This window comes from Melopsittacus undulatus, chromosome Z (assembly GCF_012275295.1).
Source record: "Melopsittacus undulatus isolate bMelUnd1 chromosome Z, bMelUnd1.mat.Z, whole genome shotgun sequence".
Taxonomy (NCBI): domain Eukaryota; kingdom Metazoa; phylum Chordata; class Aves; order Psittaciformes; family Psittaculidae; genus Melopsittacus; species Melopsittacus undulatus.
This window is the reverse complement of record NC_047557.1, coordinates 89,990,217-90,011,666: the sequence shown is the minus strand read 5'-3', so window position 1 is coordinate 90,011,666 and position 21,450 is coordinate 89,990,217. Positions and strand designations below refer to the sequence as shown.

Genomic DNA, 21,450 nt, shown 5'->3' with positions numbered 1-21,450 from the left:
ACAGTTCCAGTCTTCAAACAATGTCCATGTACTGCAGCTTGAAGTAGGAAGGCTGCAATTTAAAGGTCTCTAGGAGTGGATCTGGGAAAGGAGCAGCAGGATATCCATGCTCCAGGGACTTGGGGAGCAAGGTTCTTATTTTTTTTTTAAATCATTAATAGGTAAGGATGAAACATAACACTACAGTTCACTGGTGTATAAACACCTGTGGTTGCTTCCTGCATTATCACTCATTAGATGGCTTTTAACTAATTATAGCTTGTAACTTTCATGAAATTAAGCAGCCACTGTACAGCAAAGCCAGGGAATCCATGTTTGCAGCAAACCAAGCAGGCAGGTAAGCAACGAGAACCCCAGTCCTGCAGCACACCCCACACCAGGCAGCAGCAGCCTCCAGGAGGGCACTCAGCTCAGGGCAGTTCTGCCCGTCTGACTTCAGACACAGTCATATTACTCCCTGTTGTAGCCAGTCTAATTTTAAGTCACTGGAGTCACTGCACATCTACCAGTTCTCCTGGGAACTTATTAAAGAGTTTAGAAGAGCTACACTTGGGAAGTTGCTTTTACTCAGTCTTATCTCATTGCTCTTGGACTCTTTCAACCATCCCCACGTAGCTCTCTTGCCTCTTAATTTTCAGCATTTAAGCACTTACCAGCAGAACTACTCTCTGCACCAGATCCCCTCCGCAAGGAGGAAACACACCTGCAAGCAGCCCCTTCGTTTCCTTCACCCCGGCGCCATCAGGACTACCCTGCAGCTTGCACCACTGTCGCAGCCGGGCTCTGCCGGGCCTCCCCCTTTACAGCCAGGGCGGCACAGCGCAAGCGCCAGTACTGCCGTGACAGGTACCGCTCCGTCTAGCCCGGCCCCGGGCAAGGCTGCAGCCGCCGGGGGATAGCCGCAGTTTGCCCACTCCTGGATGTCGGGCGTGTGGTTAGGGTTTGGTAAATAACAGGGAAAATGGCATTTCCCATGCACTCTGCTAGCGGGGGCTTCAGAGGTGACCGCTGGTGCTCCAAAACATTCCCAAACCCTTCCTAGCCCCAGGGCTCCCTGGGAAGCTGCTGCTTGCCCCTGCGTGCCCCTGGTCCCCCTCGCAGTTGCTGCTTCCCTGCTTCCTTAAACTCCGTGATTCTGTAATCATGGAGTATTTTTGCCTTCAGACCTGCATTTATGTTTCTTCGGGTTTAATTTTTTACTGTTACCCATTTTTTGTCTGTTATTTCTGTCGCCAGTGATGTTTGCAATAGCTACTAATGTACTGTCATTTGCAAATGTAATTAGTGTGTTTACTTCTTTCTTTCTTTAGCTCATTAATAAAGATGTTAAATAAAAATATGCCTTCCTCTGCTAACAACATCCTCAAAATAGTTAGGAAGATGGGATCCTAAGGTAATAGAGAACTGTATTATTGGACAAGACTTGTCCTTGCATCTTTCAGCATTTACCATGCTCATTAGAGGCAATTAAAGCATAAACCAACTTTCTCACTTCACACCCAAAGTAATTTTCCTCCCTGTTCTGTGTTTGCATGTATAGGATACTTACATAAAAAGCAAGACCAAACATCAGTTGGCAGCTTGTTAGAACAGAGGTAGCAAGGTTTTCTCTGTTCTGGATGAAGAGGAGTAAAGTGTAGCCATTTGTTAACCTTTTTATGTACATTATCACTATTTTCAACAAAGGAAAGGAGCATGAGTGCTTTTAAAACTTTACTTACTGTGATTACTGTATCTGTGTCCTAGTACAACAGCTTGTATGTTTATTGCACATCCATAATTCAGCACATTGTCTGTATCCACTAATGCATCCAGGATTTCCCATGACTCGCTAGCTATCCTCCTTCCTCTGATTTTGACAGGGCTGGGAACTCTCAGCAGTTCATGGCACTGGCTCGCTGTTGGGACAAAAGGATGTGTACTTCTTTTCACCTTCAGGAACATGTGCTGAAATTAACTCATGGCTCTAGTGAATTGGTGTGAAATGAAATAATACTGGTTCCCCTTAATCTTCTATCTACCTGACAAAGAGACAGCAAAGCCAAATGCTTACAGCAACAAACAAACACAAACAAAACCAAGAAACAAACGAGGCAAAGCAGAGAGAAAAGTCCAAGGGTACAGAGGGGCTAGTTTATCAAATTCATCTAATTTCTTCATCTCATGCTCAGCTATTTAAACCGAATTTACATAATACATTTATTTAAAGGAGAGCCTTTTCTCTGGGGGGCTTCTGGCATTAAGGTGTGTGGAAACAGAAGTTGTGTTTTTTTCTTTGTAATGTATGAAGGAAGACTTAAGATCAGTGGATGCACATTTGGGTAATCATAAATTAATTGTAATGTAAACTTTCACAACATGTTCAGAGCATGTTGAGATTTTGTTTGATTTTGAATTGCTCCAAAATGACATCTAATTATATACTAGTGATTAACATGTTGGTTGCTACTAAGAAATAGCAATGAAGCAAACATTACAATTCAGTATTTGAATTTACTATGGGTTGGATTTGTTAGATTTTTTGCCTTTTTTTTTTTAATGCACAGAGGAAACGTGGTAAATTCAAATACTTAGACAGGTGCTGCAACTATGTTTCCTCATTTGTGAAAATTAGGGATTACATCACTACAGGAAGGAAGGGAAAGATGGATCTTGATGGCTGCTTTTCTCTTCTTTCTCCCTTTTTCTTCTCTTGTCTATCTGCCCTCTCCTAGGACACAACTCAGTACTGGGACCTGCCCTACAAGTGTGGGTCTGGGTTTCCTGTTGGAGGCTCAATCTCTCTCTGGGCACAAGGCAAGAAAGAGCAGCCCAGCATCATGCCTGGGTCAGCATGCTGGGGTTCAGCAGCACTCCTGCCTGCAGCAGAACCCATGAGCAGTCCCAGTTGGACCAGCTTCAAGCCCCACCTCACCTGCAGAAGCTCCATCCTGAATCCTCTGCTCCCAAGTGTGACAGTTTGCCATCTCCTTAGGAAAACATGTCTCTCCTTTGACCTGAAACTTTATCCGACAGTGGTGCCAGATCTTCGGTACTTGAATGATTCATCAGTCCTTCATATTTCCACCCATGTGGAATTATTTGACCAAATAGAAAAAATCAGTAGTTAGAACAATACATGCTGTGTTCTGCAACATTTTTGTCTGCTTAAATGGAATCTGTGTGTCCTCCTTGGCTGCAGACAAAAGCTGGCTGACGCCTACCTCCCTGAGACAGGGCCAGGGGGTGGGAAGGTGGTTGGCACTCAGGACTAAAGCATATGCCCCTGTGTATCATTTACCCTGTTAGTCCTCGTTTAGTGCAGCACTTCTTTGAAATAAAAGTTTCTGAAGCATTGAAGGAAAATTGTATTTTCAGTGTGAGCTGAAAATAGAGACTTAATAAGTTCTAATTTTCATCTCTGAGTCAAATACTGTCCCACATTAGCTCACTTTTCCATTCTCACTGGAGTGAGAATCACTGCCCTCCAGCCTTAGTGTTTTGGTGTTAACTGGAGATTAGCAATAGTCTTAGCTGAAAGAAATAAGGGCTTGGTTTTCTGTGGAGACACTTCTACAGTTTGGGTTAAGTGAACAATATAACATTTGCTTACACTGGCTCTGTACAATTGCTGTCACATCTTGGATGCCAAGTGCTGTGCTAACGTCCCAGGGGCGGGGCAGTATTGGACAGTAAATGGGCATCTCTCACCCCTACCCAAGCAGGAGGATTTTACCAGTTTCACCTGGGAAAGGCACACCTTTGGGTACCATCCTTTTCAAATGGAGCCCAAAGCACAGGGCAGCCTCTTCAACTTCCCTCCCACTTCTGTCAAACAAATATTGATAGGATCCAACACTATTTTGCAGTAGTTTAAGCCTCTATGACCTAATTGCAACTGCATAAGACTGCTTAACTGACTTTTGCTCAGGTGGAGATGACTGAGCTCCCTGCAGTTAGCTGGAAATGAACATGGCCATGAGGCTGTGGGAAGGTGACAGCATTTTCACTATAGCAAGTATCACTGAGCGCTGACAGGACACTCAGGTGTTTCTGCTCCTTCTGAATATCGTAAGTGTTCTGACATTAACACCCATGGAACAAGAGGGAAGTGTTAGGCATTAAACACAATGCTAAGGACAAGGTAACCAATAGCATTTGGAGGCCTCAGCTTAGGGGAAGCCTGGGGTGGATCAATGGCTTTGGAAAAATGAAAAAGCCTGGTTGTTTTCCAAAGCTAATTGAAAATGAATATTTTTCTTAGTGCCTGGGTGAGCTGGGTTTGCTGACACCAGTACCACCAGTAAAGTTTGAGAGGAGACACACGAACGACAATTGGCACACAGATATGACTTTGTTGCTCCACACGGTCAGTGTGTATCACTTTGTTGAAATACTGTCTGATTATAGCTTTGGAGATACCTATATTTTTTCACAGCAGATTTCTTTACAGAAAATCACCAGTTGTCTTTGCAAGTAGCCAACATTTACCAAATGCTGTTCCCATTACGCTGAGTGCTGGCTTCCACCAGGAGCATGGTCAGGACTAGCACAGATCTGGAGCAGTAATTCTCTAGTGAAGACAGATGTACCACAGTCACAGATGCTGTGTGGGACTTTTAACAAAAGAGAGATTTTCTCCATTGGGATTAATAGCTCTATTTTTCTTTATTAATCCTTGTGTTTCACTCATTCATGCATCAACTTCTTTCAAACAGAAAACAATTGAGAAAACAATCCCACAAGACTAAAATCCAAAAAATAATAAGGAAGCACAGTGGCACAACCTAAAGAGAAATCACATATTCTGTGTTATTTAAGGACATGTTTTTTTCCACAAAAACCTCTCTTTCAGGGAAAAGTCTTTTTTCCTCTAGCTTCACCATCATTTTTTTTTAACTTTACACAGGTGGAATTTCAGTGATTCATCACATCCCGTGGTTCAGATTTTCAACCCCTTAGTCCATATTTATGCTCCTCAGTAACTAGCTGATGTTTGAAAATGCTGACTATCCATTCTTGGCTTCTCTATACTATTAAAAATCATACACATCAGGACACTAAATATGGAGTCAAGGGGTTAAGAAAGTTCCTACTGAAAGAAAAACTGCAGCATGTATACATTTGTGTATATACACACACAGTTATTACATATATATAATCATATTTCAATTTCAGTCCTTTACAATTTAAATTATCTCAGTTATCACTAAGGATCTCAAATTCAGCACCTCTTTTTAAAGATCAAATTTGCCTTCAACCTCATCTACTGAAATGTAACTTACCTACTACTGCTGTGTGCATGTGAGACAAAACTTGTGTTATTTATGTCTATACAGATAATTGATGTATACTAAATAGAAGAAACACTTGATTTTGAAAATCTGTATATCAAGTACGAATTAATGACTGTGAGCATGGTGAGTAATTTTCATTGATTTCCTTGCGATATCAGTAAGTGAACATTCTCAGCACCTCTGCTGCATAGCGCAGTGCCATAGAAACCTGGTATGTTTTTAAAACATCAGAAAGCTAAGAAAACCATAAATAATTAACCCCCAAAAGAGGGGTGTTTGCACCTCTGAGAAAAACAAAAAAGACTTCTTAGTCTTTCAAATCCTGGGGACAGATCCTCCCATTGGTGATATGGTGGATGGCATTTGATTTACACTAGTGGTGGAAAGCCCCTCAGCTTGTGCATGCTGTGAAGTTTGCCTTCTTTGCCTGTATTCAGCACCCTTCCCCATTGCTCAGTGGAGCAGGAATATGAATTCTGGTCATAAGCAAAGAAAAAAATGACAGAGAATTTGATGAACAGTTTGTGCCTGTAGAGTCTCCCTCTGTTTGCACCACTGAAATGCATGATCTTTTCTTTTTTAGACTTCAATTTGCTTTTCCCATCCTCTTGGTTGTTAGCAATGCTGTAAAACCTTTAAAATATTAAGAAAATTACATCTGTTTCATCTCACTTTAAATATAGTGTTCAGTCTTTGTGTTACTTCATACTTCAAATGAATAGCTCGCCCACCAGGTAAACTACATTTTGTTGCTTACCATGTCTGTCTTTGCACAACATGTAGTACAGGGGCATAAATAACAGTGTGCTATATAAATAATTACATGTATGAAAGGCTGTAAAACACCGAAGATATATTTGTACTTTTACTTACGAGAACATTTTAAAAATGATTGCTTTGTTCACCGTATGGGTTTTATGTGCTGAATGGGGTGCACACAGAGAACGTTTTCCAAAGTTGGTTTTTTCCCTTTCCTCCAGGTCACACTAGCGTTATAGTTAGCAAATTGATAAGGTTCCACTGTTAAGCTTTATTACTTGTGACATGAGCCTATGACACTTTATAAAAAGAAGTAATCCAGAACAATCTCTAGGTAATTAACACCTAGATAAACAAACATAAATTTCTATATTGCATTTATTTGGACTACCACTCAAATACGCGTGAACCATGCTTTTTTAATTAAAAGATAAATCTATGTGACACTTAGCCTCAAACTTAATTATTCAGCATAGTATAATAAAAATAGAGCCCATTAAATGTGTCTTGCTCTGTATTTCTGTATTAACAGCAAAACAGTTCACTCTGGGATCATTTAAATATTCTTCTTCCTCTTTTCTTGTGATTTCCCTGTTCACTGAGACCCTTTGGTTAAAATAAAAAAAAAAGAAAAAAAACAACAACACAACCCCCCCCCCAACAAAAAGCCCCCAAATGATGCCTTGAGCAACACAACAGGTGAGGAGCCGCAGAATTTCTCACAGCCCCTATTACGCTCAGTTGGGTGACATTTTTAATATGAAATTATGCCACAGCTTTACCTTCCCTCTTCCCTCCTCCTTCTCCTCCTCCCCAGGCTTCCCCACAGAGACATACTTCCAGCATGGTGGACCATGCCAAGCACTGGTATTCAGAAATGGAAAACCCAGTAGTTAAGAATAATTTCACTGGGAGCATGCTTACAATACACAAGGGGAGCTTTTATAATATACTGTTACAATACAGATGTTAGACAGATAGGGGAGGTATTCAATTCCCAAATTAGAATAGGAAAAGGAGTTATAGTCCTTATTGAAGTTTAAAGAAGAAACATCCTAGAGCAGATAGCAGCCTTCTGCTGTTAGGTGGGAAGACCCATGTCAGGACACCCACCATCCACATTGGGTTGATGCAATCAGCAGCTGGGTAACAAAATGCCTACATAGACTTGGGTTAGAAAACCACATTCCTCTTTCAGACCTTCCTTTCCATAAACTGCTGCTTGGCAATGCCACACTTTGTGCTACAAGGTCTCTTGGTGGTTGGTTTTAGCATTTCCTAGAGGATATATTATATATATACACACAATTTAATGGCTGGTTTGTACATAAATTGAGAACCACAAAGGAGTCTGTGTTTGTAAGGATTTCCAGGTAGGTGCAATGAGATGAGCCTTACTCTTTAATCAGGCTTTCACATTTTCATTTCATTTTCATTTCATCATCTACTGAAACCAGAGGCAGGAATATCTTTGGGAGAACTGCTCCACCTCACCTCAAACAGGTTTTTTTCCCTGGCTGCAGGACACAGGGATTACTTGAAAGGCTGACAATACCGTAGTGAGGCAGTGTTCAGCTCTTCAACTGGAGCCCATCCATTCTTGAGCAACTTTACATGATATAATTCTGTGCCTAGGAAGAGTGGTTCTCCACAAGAGAGGGTGTGAAAGACCTAAGCTTTGCAAAAAATAAAAGTTGCTCATTAACTTCCAGGGTTTTGATTAAAATTTGATGCATTACACATTTTATTCTCTGCAGATGGAGACCTGTGGCCTCTGCCTCCAATGCAGTGAATTGGCACCAGCTCTGACATTCAATCTGCCTCATTCACAGGTAACATTAACCCCTCATTGCAACTTTCTACCACTGAAAAACTGAATTTCCACAATGCTATTTTTTAATTCTTAACTCTTCTAGACAATTTTGGTACCTTTTGCTACTGGAGAATTGAAGCTATGGCACAACTCTATTATTGTGGGTACGACTGACTTCATCTAATGTGAAATTTTCCCTTTTCTAAGTATGTTTTCCTTGCCAGCTTTTTTGTGTGCAAGACCTCTCCTCTCTCCTCCCCATACTTTCTGTAGTTTCTCAGATTTGGTGCATCTTTTTATTTTTTTTTAATGTTAATCACCTACTTTTTCTAAGAATTGAAAAATCCTTTAGTTGCTTTCAAATGTGCAAATAAAACCTTAACCAGGAAGAACGAAGATTCATCCAGGAGAATGAGCAGCACCTGCACATGCTTTGAAGTGTGGGCACCTTTCTTAACATGCACCATAACAATAAACCTTACAATTTTCTAAAGCCAAATATATGCCCTATACAAACAATCTTTTTTAATGTGAAAACATGACTTTATACATCATAGTGTATGATACACACTTCAAACACTTTCAAATCAAAGCTTGATAGATCCCCAAGATTTTTTCTGTAGTACATAAGTAGTGGTATATAAAACAATTATTACTACATGCTAAAACAGATTTCCACAGTCTTAATTCAGCACAATATATATAATATATATGTATATACTGTATATAGATTTGTTCAGATTAATAAATTGACTGAGCACATACACCCAGCATAACACACTCTAGTAAAAGCCTAACAACTGCAAATTTACTGACATTAATTTTTTTTTAAATCTGACAGAGCTGCAGAAAATAATGTTTTAACTCTTCCTAATAAACATAAGCAAGTAGGAAAACTTTTTTTTTTTCAGAGGTAGAGGTTTTATTGCGTAAAACACTGGGTAAAACTGTACTGCTTCAAAGACATTTTTATTCTAACAGCAGAAACAAAACAGTCATTGCTGAAAAAACAACTTTTAATACTTCTATACCAGAATAAAGTTCTGTCAACTGATGTATCATAATAATAAATAATGACCAAGAATAAACTTTAAATACAAAGTTTTCTAATTGTTACAAGCATAGCAACAAAATCCTCTACTCTATTTATCTCCAATTTTCTCCAAGATAGAAATTTTTCTTTGTGTAGGAATGTAGACAGTATTATGACCAGTATCACAGACTACAGAAGTTACAGAGAAAAAACTTGACATGTTTAGATATGAGAAGCATGATGATATTCAGGAACTGACAATGCATCACTGCTGCTGTCACTTGTTTGTATTACAAGTTACAAATGTTCTAGAGGAAAGGGCTATGTCAGAGGGGAGGATAGGGACAGTAGCACCTGACCAAATGGAATCAACACGCACATCACAAGGAGCGGGAGATGTTTCCAGTGTCACAAACAGAATTATTGCCTGTCGTATTTGAAAATGCTCAGAAGACACAAAAGAATACTGAAAAAATCTCAAAAAGTGCAAGAAATGGAATGTGGGTGCAGTTTAGGCTTTTTTTTTCCTCTTTTTTTTTTTTTTTTATTTTGCTAAGATACTGAAGGCGGCGCAAACACACAAAAGCAAGCGACTGACACAGTCACCAAACACAGTAGTGCAGGTAAAATCCTAAAGCTTACTACAGTGAGAAAGTTCCAATAACATTTCAATCCTTTATCTAGGATCATAGAAAGAGTTGCATTAAGTTTATCAGCTCGATTTAAGTAAGGCAGTGAGAACTATACTAGAAAAACAAGAAAAGCAGCTTGCTCTGTGCCAGATGGGTCCAAGTTACACGGTGACCTCATTTAAACTGAAACTTCAGTTGGATGACATCCTTTCCGACAGCATATGCAAACCGTATTCCTTATTAGCCTGAGATTCTTTTTTTCCAGTCTCAGGGTAGCGCTAAGGATTTTATTTACATTGATTGCAGTTTAGTATTTTTTGTAAACTGCTTTCGGCAGAGCTGAAGTTTTAAGGCCCTGGGGTTTTACTCTGTGCTCCCAGCCTGCAAAGAAATATTGACTTTTTTTTTTTAACTTTTTTTTTTTTTATTCCCCTTTAGTTTTTTTTAAAGCCTGGATAACTTTGTTTTAGAAGACGTTAATCCTTCTCTACCATCACAATAAACAGCACCAATTTTGCTTCTATCAAAGGAAGTACACTAGAAGGCTAACATTTAAGGAGAGTCAGAGAACTTCAGAATAAATCTTTAGTTATTATTCTTACTTTTTAAATTATTATTATTTTTTAAGTATGTGGCTCATTATAGTCTCTCAAAAGCTTTCTATGTGGCAAAGACCTTCCTAAATTTGGAGCATCCAATCAGTAAAAAAGCTAAAATCTGCAAAAATAGAGAACGCATTTATTTTACAAAACCAAAGAAATATTGGCTAAACCACTTTCCTTCTTTAGAGACAAAGAGCAGGAAGTTTGAATTCATATTTTAGGTGAAGCTGCTTTATAAGAGCTTGCTCCAGAAGAAACTTCTGCACTATGTCTGTAACACTTACAAAAACTAACACATCAAAATTAACTATGACGGGGGAATCCTTCATTCAAGTGTAAAAAAAAAAAAAAAAGAAAGTGAATTTAAGAGAAGTTTGAAATTAACCAACAAGAAGAGAAGAAGAAAAAAAAATTTACCAGCCTTCTATGAAATAAAATTCTGTTTCTCACCAGTTTCTTCTACAGATAAGGGTGACTAATTTCACTAAACAATATTTCTATATATATTGTACTTCTACTTGTATAGTAACTTACTTCTTCACCAACATGGAACAAAAAACAAACAAAAGAATAAAAGCAATTCCCTCAATACTCCAAGATGATTACAAAAGATGGAATTACATTTCAACTCTGCAGTGACACATCAGGCTGCAGATTTTTTATTTTCTAACCATTGATTCATTTGGTTGTATATTAAAAAAAAAAAAAGAAAATGTAATATCACAATACGTTTAAATATAGGTCAGTACTGACCCTAGTTTATGGGCCGTCTAAGGTTTCTCCTACACTGCAGTTGCAACACCGCTTGAATTGATTTTCTCTGCAATGACAGCTCCAGTCAGACTGGCACCATGGCAGTCTACCAAGACATCTCATTACTATGCTAGGCAAATGACAGCAGCTGGTGTCATATTATAAAGGTGTTTTCAACAATGAAAACACAGCCCCTCAATCTTCAAGGCAACACTAAATTGTTGAGACGGTATTGTTTTTCTGTTAAGAGCATTATTTTTGGTCAAAGACCTCTTTAAAGTCTGAAATTGCCCTGCTTTTTAAATAACTAACGACCTCCTAACATTTTTAAATCACTTTATTATCCCACCTACATTGTTTGGAAGTACTTGTTGCCAGGTAACTGTTTTAGCAGCCATTTTCAAGGGCTAGAATTTATTTTGTGTGTGTAATATATATATTTAAACACATACACGCATATGGAATGTATGTATTTTGTGTGTGTGTGTGTATGTAGATATATATTCAAAGCATGTATGACTGAATATCTGTGTGTGTGTAAATATACATATATGCACCCACATGTGTGTGTACATGTACATATATTTGACTGGTTTTAGCATCCTGTACACTTCTGGGAATTTGCACGCTGCTCATTTGCATGGGAGGCAGTTAGCCAACCCTCACCCAAATGCAGACCTAAACTCAGTATAAAAGGTTACTGCAGTGTGGAGACGGACCCACCGAGCTGCATCACTCCTGGGCCTTGCTGCCCTCCTCCTTTAGCTCTGCTGAGCTCCCCGGCTTGACAGCTGCAAGCTCCTCCAAATTCCCAGAAGCTTCGGAGTCAATTCTGGAGCGCTTGAACCTGCGGTCAGGATACTGGCTGTTGTCAAAAGGCATGCGATGGACACAGAGAACATGGGTCTTCAGATTTCCCTTCTGAGAGGCACTGTATGGGCAGTATCTGCACTGGAAAGGCCTGTGACCTGCGTGACAGACGAGAGCTGGGTTAGGTTTTTATTATATGTATGCAGCAGCCTGACAAAACCAAACAAGCCAGAGCTTCCTCAGCAGAAATCCCTTCTGTTGTGTGGGGGACATGGCCACGTGTCTTCAGCAACGGTAAGAAATCTGTGCTATTCACATGATGCCTAGTTAAAGAAACTGCATTTAAAAAACTCTCTGCATCAGATTTTCCAGAAAAGTGCAGCTATTTCACCTCCCTCCTCTGAACCAGCTGTAAATCCGTCAGCCTGTGATCCAAAACGAAACTCTGGTAAATACAGGGTAACTGCATATGAGTCTGCCTTCTTTTACATTTGTTAATTATCTTTTTTATTGAAGTGCAATTTGAGAATGACAATGTGCAGACCCGTAGTCTGATAAACACACTTTGTCTTTGGGTGGGTTTCAGAGTAAAGAATTGTATGTTTTATTTTAATCACAGATTACTTTTTAATGGAAAGAAATAATGGATTGAGATAACAGAGGTCTCAAACCTGCAAACATTTACTCCAGTGAGATTACTCCTGTGAGTAAAGATACGAAAGCACATAAGTGTTTGCTGGACCCGGGCCCAAGGTTATCACCAACTTTAAAATAAAATGTCCAAGCTAGATTAGAGGAGGAATGTTAATGCACAAAATCTGATAGATGCACTTGTAGGTGAAACAGCAACCGATTGCAAAAGAAAGGCATGAATGAAAGATATCACTCCCCAGTAAGGCTATCAGTATACTCTCACATATTTTTCAGATTATTGTGACTTTGAATCTCCATGCTGTATCTGGTTTTGGAGGTTATATTTCAGCAATCACATTTCAACCTATGCTGGGAAGTTGTTGATGTGTTTTACTGGAACTTTATGAGCTTTGTCTCTCAAATTAACTTAAACCAGTACCATCTGAGGTCAAATGCGCTTAGCTTGCTTTAATTTGCTCAAATAAATGAATAAATAAATGTGCCAGACCATCTACATAAAGCCAGGATAAGTGAAAAACAATACTCTATCTCCACATTTGAAGAGCACATTTTCCTTTGCTGTCATGGTACTACCTAGCAGGCATGAACTAGACACTGGAGTAGCTGGGGAGGAGGACAATGCTTTCCATTATGTGGGAAGGGGCTGGGACCATCTCACCCCAAATTTAGGTGGGAATTTAACAAATAAGTAAACAGATGCTTGTTGTGCACTCGTCTGATGTTACCTGGAGTGGGAGAGCAGAGATGGGAGCCCAGCTAACTCCTGGGTTTAACCTTGCGCTGTTGCTGACACACCAGTATGATCATCTCTAGCAAGAGTAAATTCACCTGAGCCAACATTATTGCTCTGTGTGGCATAAATAATTTGCAATTTTTACTGTAACATCAAAAATAACACTTGAAGGCTAAGTCCCCAAAACATACTGCTTGCTACACAGGGGAAAGAAGCATTAAGTCCAGTCCACAGTTAATTAAGGCCCATGCTACAGGACTGCAGGCATGTTGCCTTTCTCTAGGATGGAAAGTTCCCCTCTACCCTTTGCTTCTACAAGTTGGACACATGTTACAGAAATTGGATTGGGCTTTTATAAAAAGAATCAGCTGGAAGATATGTGGAAACAGTCAACAAAGAGATTGAAGGTGTCCCTAGTGGCTCTTAGATTCAGTTCTAAAATAAGTACAGGAGCACAAATATGCTTGAAATATTTTGAATATAATAGTTCTAAAAAGTGGAAGCAGTCTCAAAACTGTCTGGGTATGAAGAAAGTCCAGAAAAAGACTGTTTTTCTTTGTTTCGGAAAATCTAACTAAAAACTCAGGAAAAAAAAAAGTCTAAGAAAACCGCTACATCTTCCCCATTGTTTGTCAGAGATGGATAAACTCACCAGAATTTACAGCTGGGTTCTGGACTCTTTCTTTCCTTTTCCTTTTCCTCCCTCCTGCTTAATGCCTCTGACCGGGCACTCCCCAGGACCCTATTGCATATTCTGCTTGGGGTGGTGCCAAAATGCCTTGGCCAAAAGTGGAAGAAATGTTGCGTAAAGGGGAAGGAGACCTGCTCCATGAAGAACTGAAGTGATTTCCCCTTTCTCCAAAGGACAGAGGCCTGTGACTGTCACATATAGTGAAACAGGAGACTACATCAGCAGCAGCAGCTCCCTTTCAGTATTGCCGGTGTTCCATTTGACCATATGACAACTGGTTCCCTTGCTAACTTCCCTGCTAAGTTGTGAGGAATGGCACAACTTATCCACCAGCCTTATTTACTCTGGTTTTATTGATACTAAGGAAGAAGCAAAAAGATATCCTGTTTATTTAGTCTTGTGTGCTGCAATGGCCAGAGACTGGTGATAGAATGCCACTGGTAACTGTACACAGAGCAGTGTACAGGCAGCACAGACAGAGCAGTGGGGCTCTGAGAGTTAGCACACACAACAACCTGTGAGTCACCTTCTGAAGCCCTCAAGCGTCACCTATCATGGAAATACATTGGAAAGTTTTAGGTAGAACTGGTACCACTAGCCAACAGTGTGAGATCTCACCAAGCAGCTCTGCTTTGTCCACATGGAGCTATCATCAAATGGCCATCCTAATTCTTTCCATCAAAGAACAAATTCTAAATGAGGAATCCACAAAGCATGGATGGAGCTTACCACCTCACACACACCAGACTAAAAGCAAACTCTTCCAGCCCATCACTGAAGCAAGTTCAGATCTGTGCAATTCTATGCAGATAATGTCATTTATTAAATCAATGCAGTTTAATAAATCAGACAATATAAAGTGCACCTACAAGGATTCAGTTCTGCATTGCCTCCCCCACAACTTACTTTTCAGGCCATCAAAATTTCACATCACTGCCTTGTGAAAAGTAAGTACACAATAAGTTAATTTGTATTGTCACTGTGCAGTACAACTGTGGTAAAGAGCACATTCATTTTTAATCTGGTATGAATAATATATAAATATGTATACAGACTGAGGGTCATAGGAAAGCAAGTAGTACATTGTTTACAGCAGAAGTAGTACAAAAACTAGAGATTATTCTCACTTGCAAAGATAACAATATCTGCAATTTGCTTGTAACTAAGGGGTGAAGGAAAATGCCTATTTCTCTTAGGTATCCCACCCGTTAATTTTAGCTCAAAAACTTCTTGTGGGCACTAGGCTCTTAAAATAACCCTTCCCAGATAAGTTGGCAATAAATTCATAATGTTTTATCTAGCAGTGCTTGGTAGGTTCTCTCTTAGCCAGCTATACTTCATATATATTTTACCTACTCTATATCTTCCAATAAAATTATATGAAAACCCTTCAGAAAAAAAAAAGAAAAAAATCTTCCTGATAGTTCAGGAGATCATGTGTAATGCATTGCATTTGTAGTAAGGAGAATTAGACTGAAGGTGGGACAGTGAGGGGGGACAAACTATGCTGCACAGACTATGGAGGTAATGTATTGTTTGCAGCTGAAATAATCCTGCTGTGGAGCAATACTCTATGAAGCCTGTGACTGAGCATGTGCTCTGGGTGGAGGCTGACAGTCTAACGAAATGGAGCAGCAGAAAATAGTAATTAAAAAAATAGCTAAAATCATAAAGGTCACTGGACTCAAAGAATGCTTTTAGAAGGTGCTGATTTCCCCAAGAAAGGTGATTACCTCCAGCAGCTGTGGAAACCACTCCTCTGAACGTGATCTAAACCTCCTAGGATAAGACCCAGTGCTAGGATGACATAGGCTCATCATCTTCTCTAGCTTTGACTGTACCTTGGAGAGAGCAAGGAGTGTGGATGGGAGGCATTTTCTGGTTAGGAAGGGGAAATTTTGAGTGGGAAAAATCTCTTAAGGTTTGAAACTAGTCCACCTTTTAAAAAATATATGCTGCTTCGTTAATTTAGGCTTTGATAAGTAAAAAAAAAAGTTTGTTTTCTTTTCTTTCAAGTTTGTGATCTGATATGTTGCTTTGTGACACATCATGTCAGCCTGCATCAGTCACATCTCGTTAGGTTTCATAACGTGGCATGACTGATGCAGCCCAACATGGTGCATTAGCTGAACAGAGTAAAAAAATGCAGATTCTGAGAAAGACATGGATCTCAAAGTCTGGGGCTTAGGACCATGCAAAGGGAAGTATATTTAAAGCAGGGTCCTTGAACTGAAACAAAGCCATTGCCCATGAGTTGTGAAGGATTCAAATACTTGCCAAAACTATCTTGCTTTGTCTTATCTTTAAAACTCAAAATGTATTATTGGAACACATAAAAAGCCAATGTCAATAAAGTGTCGTTTGGTTACTAACTGTTATCCAAACACCATTAACACTTACTAATTTATTAACTTTGATATGGATCCATTATTTAAGATTAGCACAAAGCAATACACAGATCAGGAAGAGAGAAAGAATGATGAATACAAAAATCTTTTTCATTAAAAATAATCATTTACATCGTCAAGCCACATTAATTCTCCACTTCTAAAAATATTTGATCAGCATCCAAATTCTATAAAAATTTCCACAAAGAAACATCTTATTTTTGTGGTATTACAGGCACATATGTAGGGGTTTGCACTAAAACGTAAAAATGGGCATTGAACTAGTCACATGAATAAGATCAGGAATCTATTCCAGATTGTTAAAAGTGTACTAATCACAGCAAAATCATGGCTTTCTCCCAAAGCAGCAAGAAAATGGTAATTTGAAAGAAAAATGCCAATAATACATCACACACAAGCCGTCTGTTGTCCCCACTACACCACTTTTTATTATATTGCATATGTGTACATATATACACACAGATACACACATACAGACACACAGACACACAATTTAATGCACAAATTTAGGGAAAAGGCAGAAGAGCAATAAAATGATGAACAGAAAACAAATGCTGTGCAATGTACTATAAATTATAATTAAGTCCTGAATAAAACGTGTTTCTTAGATATGACATTTGTTCCCCTAAAATGCAAAAATGGCCATGATTATCTGACAGAATGTTTTCCCTTAAATGGCCAATGGCTATAGCACTTACTGCGATGCAATCCAGCAAACTCATTTCAGATTTCTTTGCCTGGTTTAAGAATATCCTTTCAGTGAAAATCAAAAATAACAGCAATTACCTCTTTAAAACAAATAAATTACTCCCTCACTAAGAAATATTTGAAAAGCCTCAAAGGTTTGAATTTCTTGGAGGCAAATCTCTTTAGCTGAGATGTTGGACATTGAAGATCTGGACTTGACCTCCTGGGATGCTGTAGCAATCCCAAATGGCCAGAACCACCTGTGGCCATGACCAGGCACTCTTGCAGACCAGCTGCAGTGGCTTAGGATGGATGGCCACTGCCTCCTGCACCATGATGCTCAGTCCCAGAAGGTTGCTGGTGGAATGGTCCCTATAATCACACATCTGCTGCCATGCAAAGTCAGCAAGCTGCATTCAAACCTCCAGTGGGCCTGGGCCTCCCCAGGAAGAGCTGCTTTATATATTTTTTCCTACACAAGCCTGCATTTGAGGTACAATCATCTTTAAACACATGAAGTGTGCATTGCCTCAGCAGTAACAGCGGGCAGTGTAGGAAGAAAGATTTTTTGAGCATCTCCAGTTTTCTGCAGGTGACTACTGGGCTGAATATAAAGCTTTCTCAGGCCAGATCCCAAGAATCTTGGTGAATGCTGGCATTTTAAACACTATTACAGCATAATAGCAAGCATTTGAAAAGGGAGAACAATTTTCATTTAAATCTTGGCTAGTATGATTTCTTTCTTTTAACATATAAATTTTCATAAATACATTTACTATCCACTGTAAACATCCCTGGTACTGCATAGATTACCCAAGAGAGCAGAATGGCTCTAAAGCAGTGTTGTGGTTTAAGCCCAGTCTACAACTCAGCCACTCAGCCCTTGCTCACTTCCTCCCCATCCTTCCCCTGCTCCCTGAGAGATGGGGGGAGAATCAAAAGAATGTAACTCCCACGGGTTGAGATAAGAATAGTCCAGTAACTAAGGTATAACACAAATCACTGCTGCTAACACCAATAATAATAATGATAAGTGAAATAACAAGGGAAAAGAATACAACCAATCACCACCCACCAACCAATACCCAGCCCAACTCCAGCAGTGATCTGGCCCTTCTGGGTAACTGCACTTAGTTTATATAGTGGGCATGACATACCATGGTATGGAATACCTCTTTGGACAGTTTTGGTCAGGTGTCCTGTCTCTGCTTCCTCCCAGCTTCAACTCCTCCCTGGTAGAGCATGAGACTCACAAAGTCCTTGGTCAGAGTAAACATGACTTAGCAACAAGTAAAAACATCGGTGTTATCAGCGCTGTTCCCAGGCCAAAAGTCAAAAACACAGCACTGCACCAGCTACTAAGAAGGAAAACAATGACTGCTACTGCTGAACCCAGGAGAAGCAGCCATTCTGATCTGAAGCACAGCAGTATGCATGGGAAAATGCTGAATAAACATACTGGTCCAATAGACAATAATGGCTCTGATTGAGCCATTCCACATTGTTGATCTCAAAATATGCATTTTGTGAATTTCCCCAAATACAACACAGATTAAAGTACATCCAATCATATTCATATATGTAATAAAAGATTTTATAAAACAATTGAAACGTATATGTTTCTTTATACACAGGTCCAGGACCAACCAAGAACCAGACCAGCTATTGAAATCCCCCCTCGCTAATACAAAGCAGACAATTGTAGGGACAGCTTAGGTAAGCACACATGAACTGCCATCTGGAAAAGCCTTTTTTGTTGCTGTGGGTTACAGGAAAGATCTTAATTAGGGAAGGATAAGTTTGGGGTGAAGACCCATCTTACAGGAAAACACAGCCACTAGCTTGATAATAAATAAACACATTATGGACAGTTGGAAAACTTGCTCTGTGAAGTCTACTGTGGCAGGTTAGCAATCCAGAAGGAATCCCCCTATAAGGATTAATATGGTGCAAGGCATGGTCCCATGGCCAGCATCCACCCCAAAGCCATCATGTGGCACCGTGGCCCTGCTGCTTCACCAAGATGAACATTCAGTCTACAAGTGCCTGTAGTAGCAGGGAGGCAAATTATTGAACTATCACTGGCTGCAGAAGAGCTGGAGAATGAAAAGGCCTAATCCCTAACTAATTTGTTTCAAGGATTTTAACTTACAAAAAAAATATATATAAATCCATTCATCAGATCAAATTAAACCCTCAGGTACCTACATGGCATTTCTAAAATGTAATCAAAAGTGGAGTCTGCTCTTGAATTCGTATATTATACAGTGTTTGGTGTTTCTGAATAGGTATTTTAACTTGCTGATGAGTATACTAAAGGGTTTAATGATGACAGGCAAAAGCAAAAGTCGGTGCTATACTTTGTCTTTAACACATATTATTAAAAGATTAAGTTAATTTCACACATTCCCCTAAACTAAAAGCTGCACTTAAAGCAGCAGTTCAATTCCTGTCTCAAAAAGTTACAATCACTAATTAACACACATTAAATTTTATTTCAAAAGCAAAAGAAGAAAAATACACCAACAAACCAACTCTGCTCTGTGAAACAGCCAAAGGTAGGTCAGTGTGACACAAAGGCTGACAGCCACCTGGATACGCATGATATAAATAAGCAAGGAGAAAATTCTGCCACTGTCCTTCATAGATACGCCTTTAACTCACTAAACAAAGCAGTCACAAAATTATGGAAAACATCACTAATTTAACACTTGTTACCCTTGTTATGTAGGGCATGGAAATTATAATTATTTGGAGGTAGATGGAGGAACTCTCTAACCCTCAGCATCACACCAGATACAAGCAAATTACAAAATGGTCAGTGAAGCCACTCACAGTATAACAGGAACTTGCAATTATGAGAGTAAAAACATTTCCCATTACTTGCAGAGCTGATAAAGTAACAGGATTACTCAGCTCTAGACACCTAGCAAAGAATTTGTTTCTTTTACAGAAGAGTAAGCTTTTCACACAAGGGCTTTTGATTTCAACAGGAAATGGATATTTTCTTTGAGAAAAGGAAAAGCATCAGCATAGTAGCTGAAAAGGTCCTCCTAAACAAATCTTCAACATTACATGAAACTCGTGGGACAAAAATGTCGAAAAGCAGCTGAAAGCTTTGCCTTCTAAGGACTAGTGTATTCCAGCCCACTGTATAGGGTGCATCTGCCCTTCACAGCAGAGACCCCCTGCACTAGCATACCAGTTGGGTTTTGACATGACAACATGGCTTACGAGCCCAGTGCCTCAGAGGGCTCCAAATGAGGTTAGTGTGAATGCTGTCATTGATTGAGCTTGAAATGCCAGACTATCACTGTCCCATGCTTTGGGAAATTTAATCACATTTAATTTTTCATATTTATTTACTTTGGTTTATACACATAAGTAGAGGACCTGCCCAATGTAAGGTGCCCCTGCCCATGGCAGGGGGGTTGGAACTAGATGATCTTAACGTCCTTTTCAACCCTACCTATTCTATGATTCTAGACTATAGTCTATATGACATAATTCTTATCAAAGGCACTAGGTACCTGTTGTAAAGAGCAAGCCACCTCCCACTAAATTTATAATGGCAGTGGTTGTGGCAATTTAGAAATTCCTCAATCATAATCCCTTTCATAATCCTAAACTCACAACAGCTTGTCCAAAAAATGTCAACATCCATCTCCAGCCATGCTCCCCATGCTGGTAGCAATTCTTGTTCTCTCAAAGCCAGAGCTTCCCTTCATACCTGCAGCCTGGGACCCTTCACATGAGAAGAGGGAGGTACCTGAGCCCAGGGCATACAGGGGTCACAGCCCCTCTTTCTCTTTTCAACAACCTTCTCTTTCTCTCATGCTTTGGGCATCCAAATAGACTGCAGCTAATGGAATGTATTTCAAAGGTAAGTGGCAGGCTTTTCTTTAATATTAACTAACCCTGAGTTCTTCTTATTATCAAAATTACATGTTCAGAGTCCCACCTTTGCCTTTACTTACATATTTCAATTAATTGTGATGTCTATTCACTCCTTTAGTTATTTTAATCACATCAATAACATTCCCATTCTAACCCCCTTGAGCAAAATATCTCAGTTTTCCTACTAGGTCCTTCACAAGTTTTCTGTCTAATGTTCTGTCATATTTTTTAATTGTCTCAGTAAATATTTATTATTTCAGGGAGCATTTAGGAGTCCTGGAATGAAGCTCTATTTGAATTTAATGTACCTATAATTTCCCAGAATAAAAGCTGTACTGGTAGCACTGGGATTTTAGCAAAGAGATCATGCAATTCAGAGGTGCCAATAAGAAAGGTCTTGTCGGTGATGATATTTCGCTTCCAAATGTCTTTTATTCTAGCGATTTATAAATACAATGGCATTTTCTCTTTCACTCTGGGCAACTATCTTGGGCTTATTTATTTTATTTGGTGGAATGGAATTTAAAAAAATGCCATACTCAGCTTTCTAAATTTCTCCTGCTCACATTTCAATGTGTCACATCCTCAGTTGGTGCTGCATAGGACAGCCACACACTCTGTGCCATGCACAGACTCCCCTCTAAGCACAGCCAGGTAAAGGCCAGAAGCCTCCTCATCAGCTCCATGGTCCACAAATCACCC

At 39.5% G+C, this 21,450-nt stretch overlaps 1 protein-coding gene across 1 annotated transcript in view; it reads right to left on the bottom strand.

The window, feature by feature from the left end:
• Positions 1–11,600: 11,600 nt before the first annotated feature.
• ZNF536 (zinc finger protein 536) overlaps positions 11,601–21,450 on the bottom strand; it is a 184,227-nt gene continuing 174,377 nt past the window's right edge. Inside the window, exon 4 of the mRNA XM_013129839.2 lies at positions 11,601–11,836. Coding sequence (XP_012985293.1) covers positions 11,601–11,836 — 236 coding nt within the window. The remainder of the gene's footprint in view (positions 11,837–21,450) is intronic.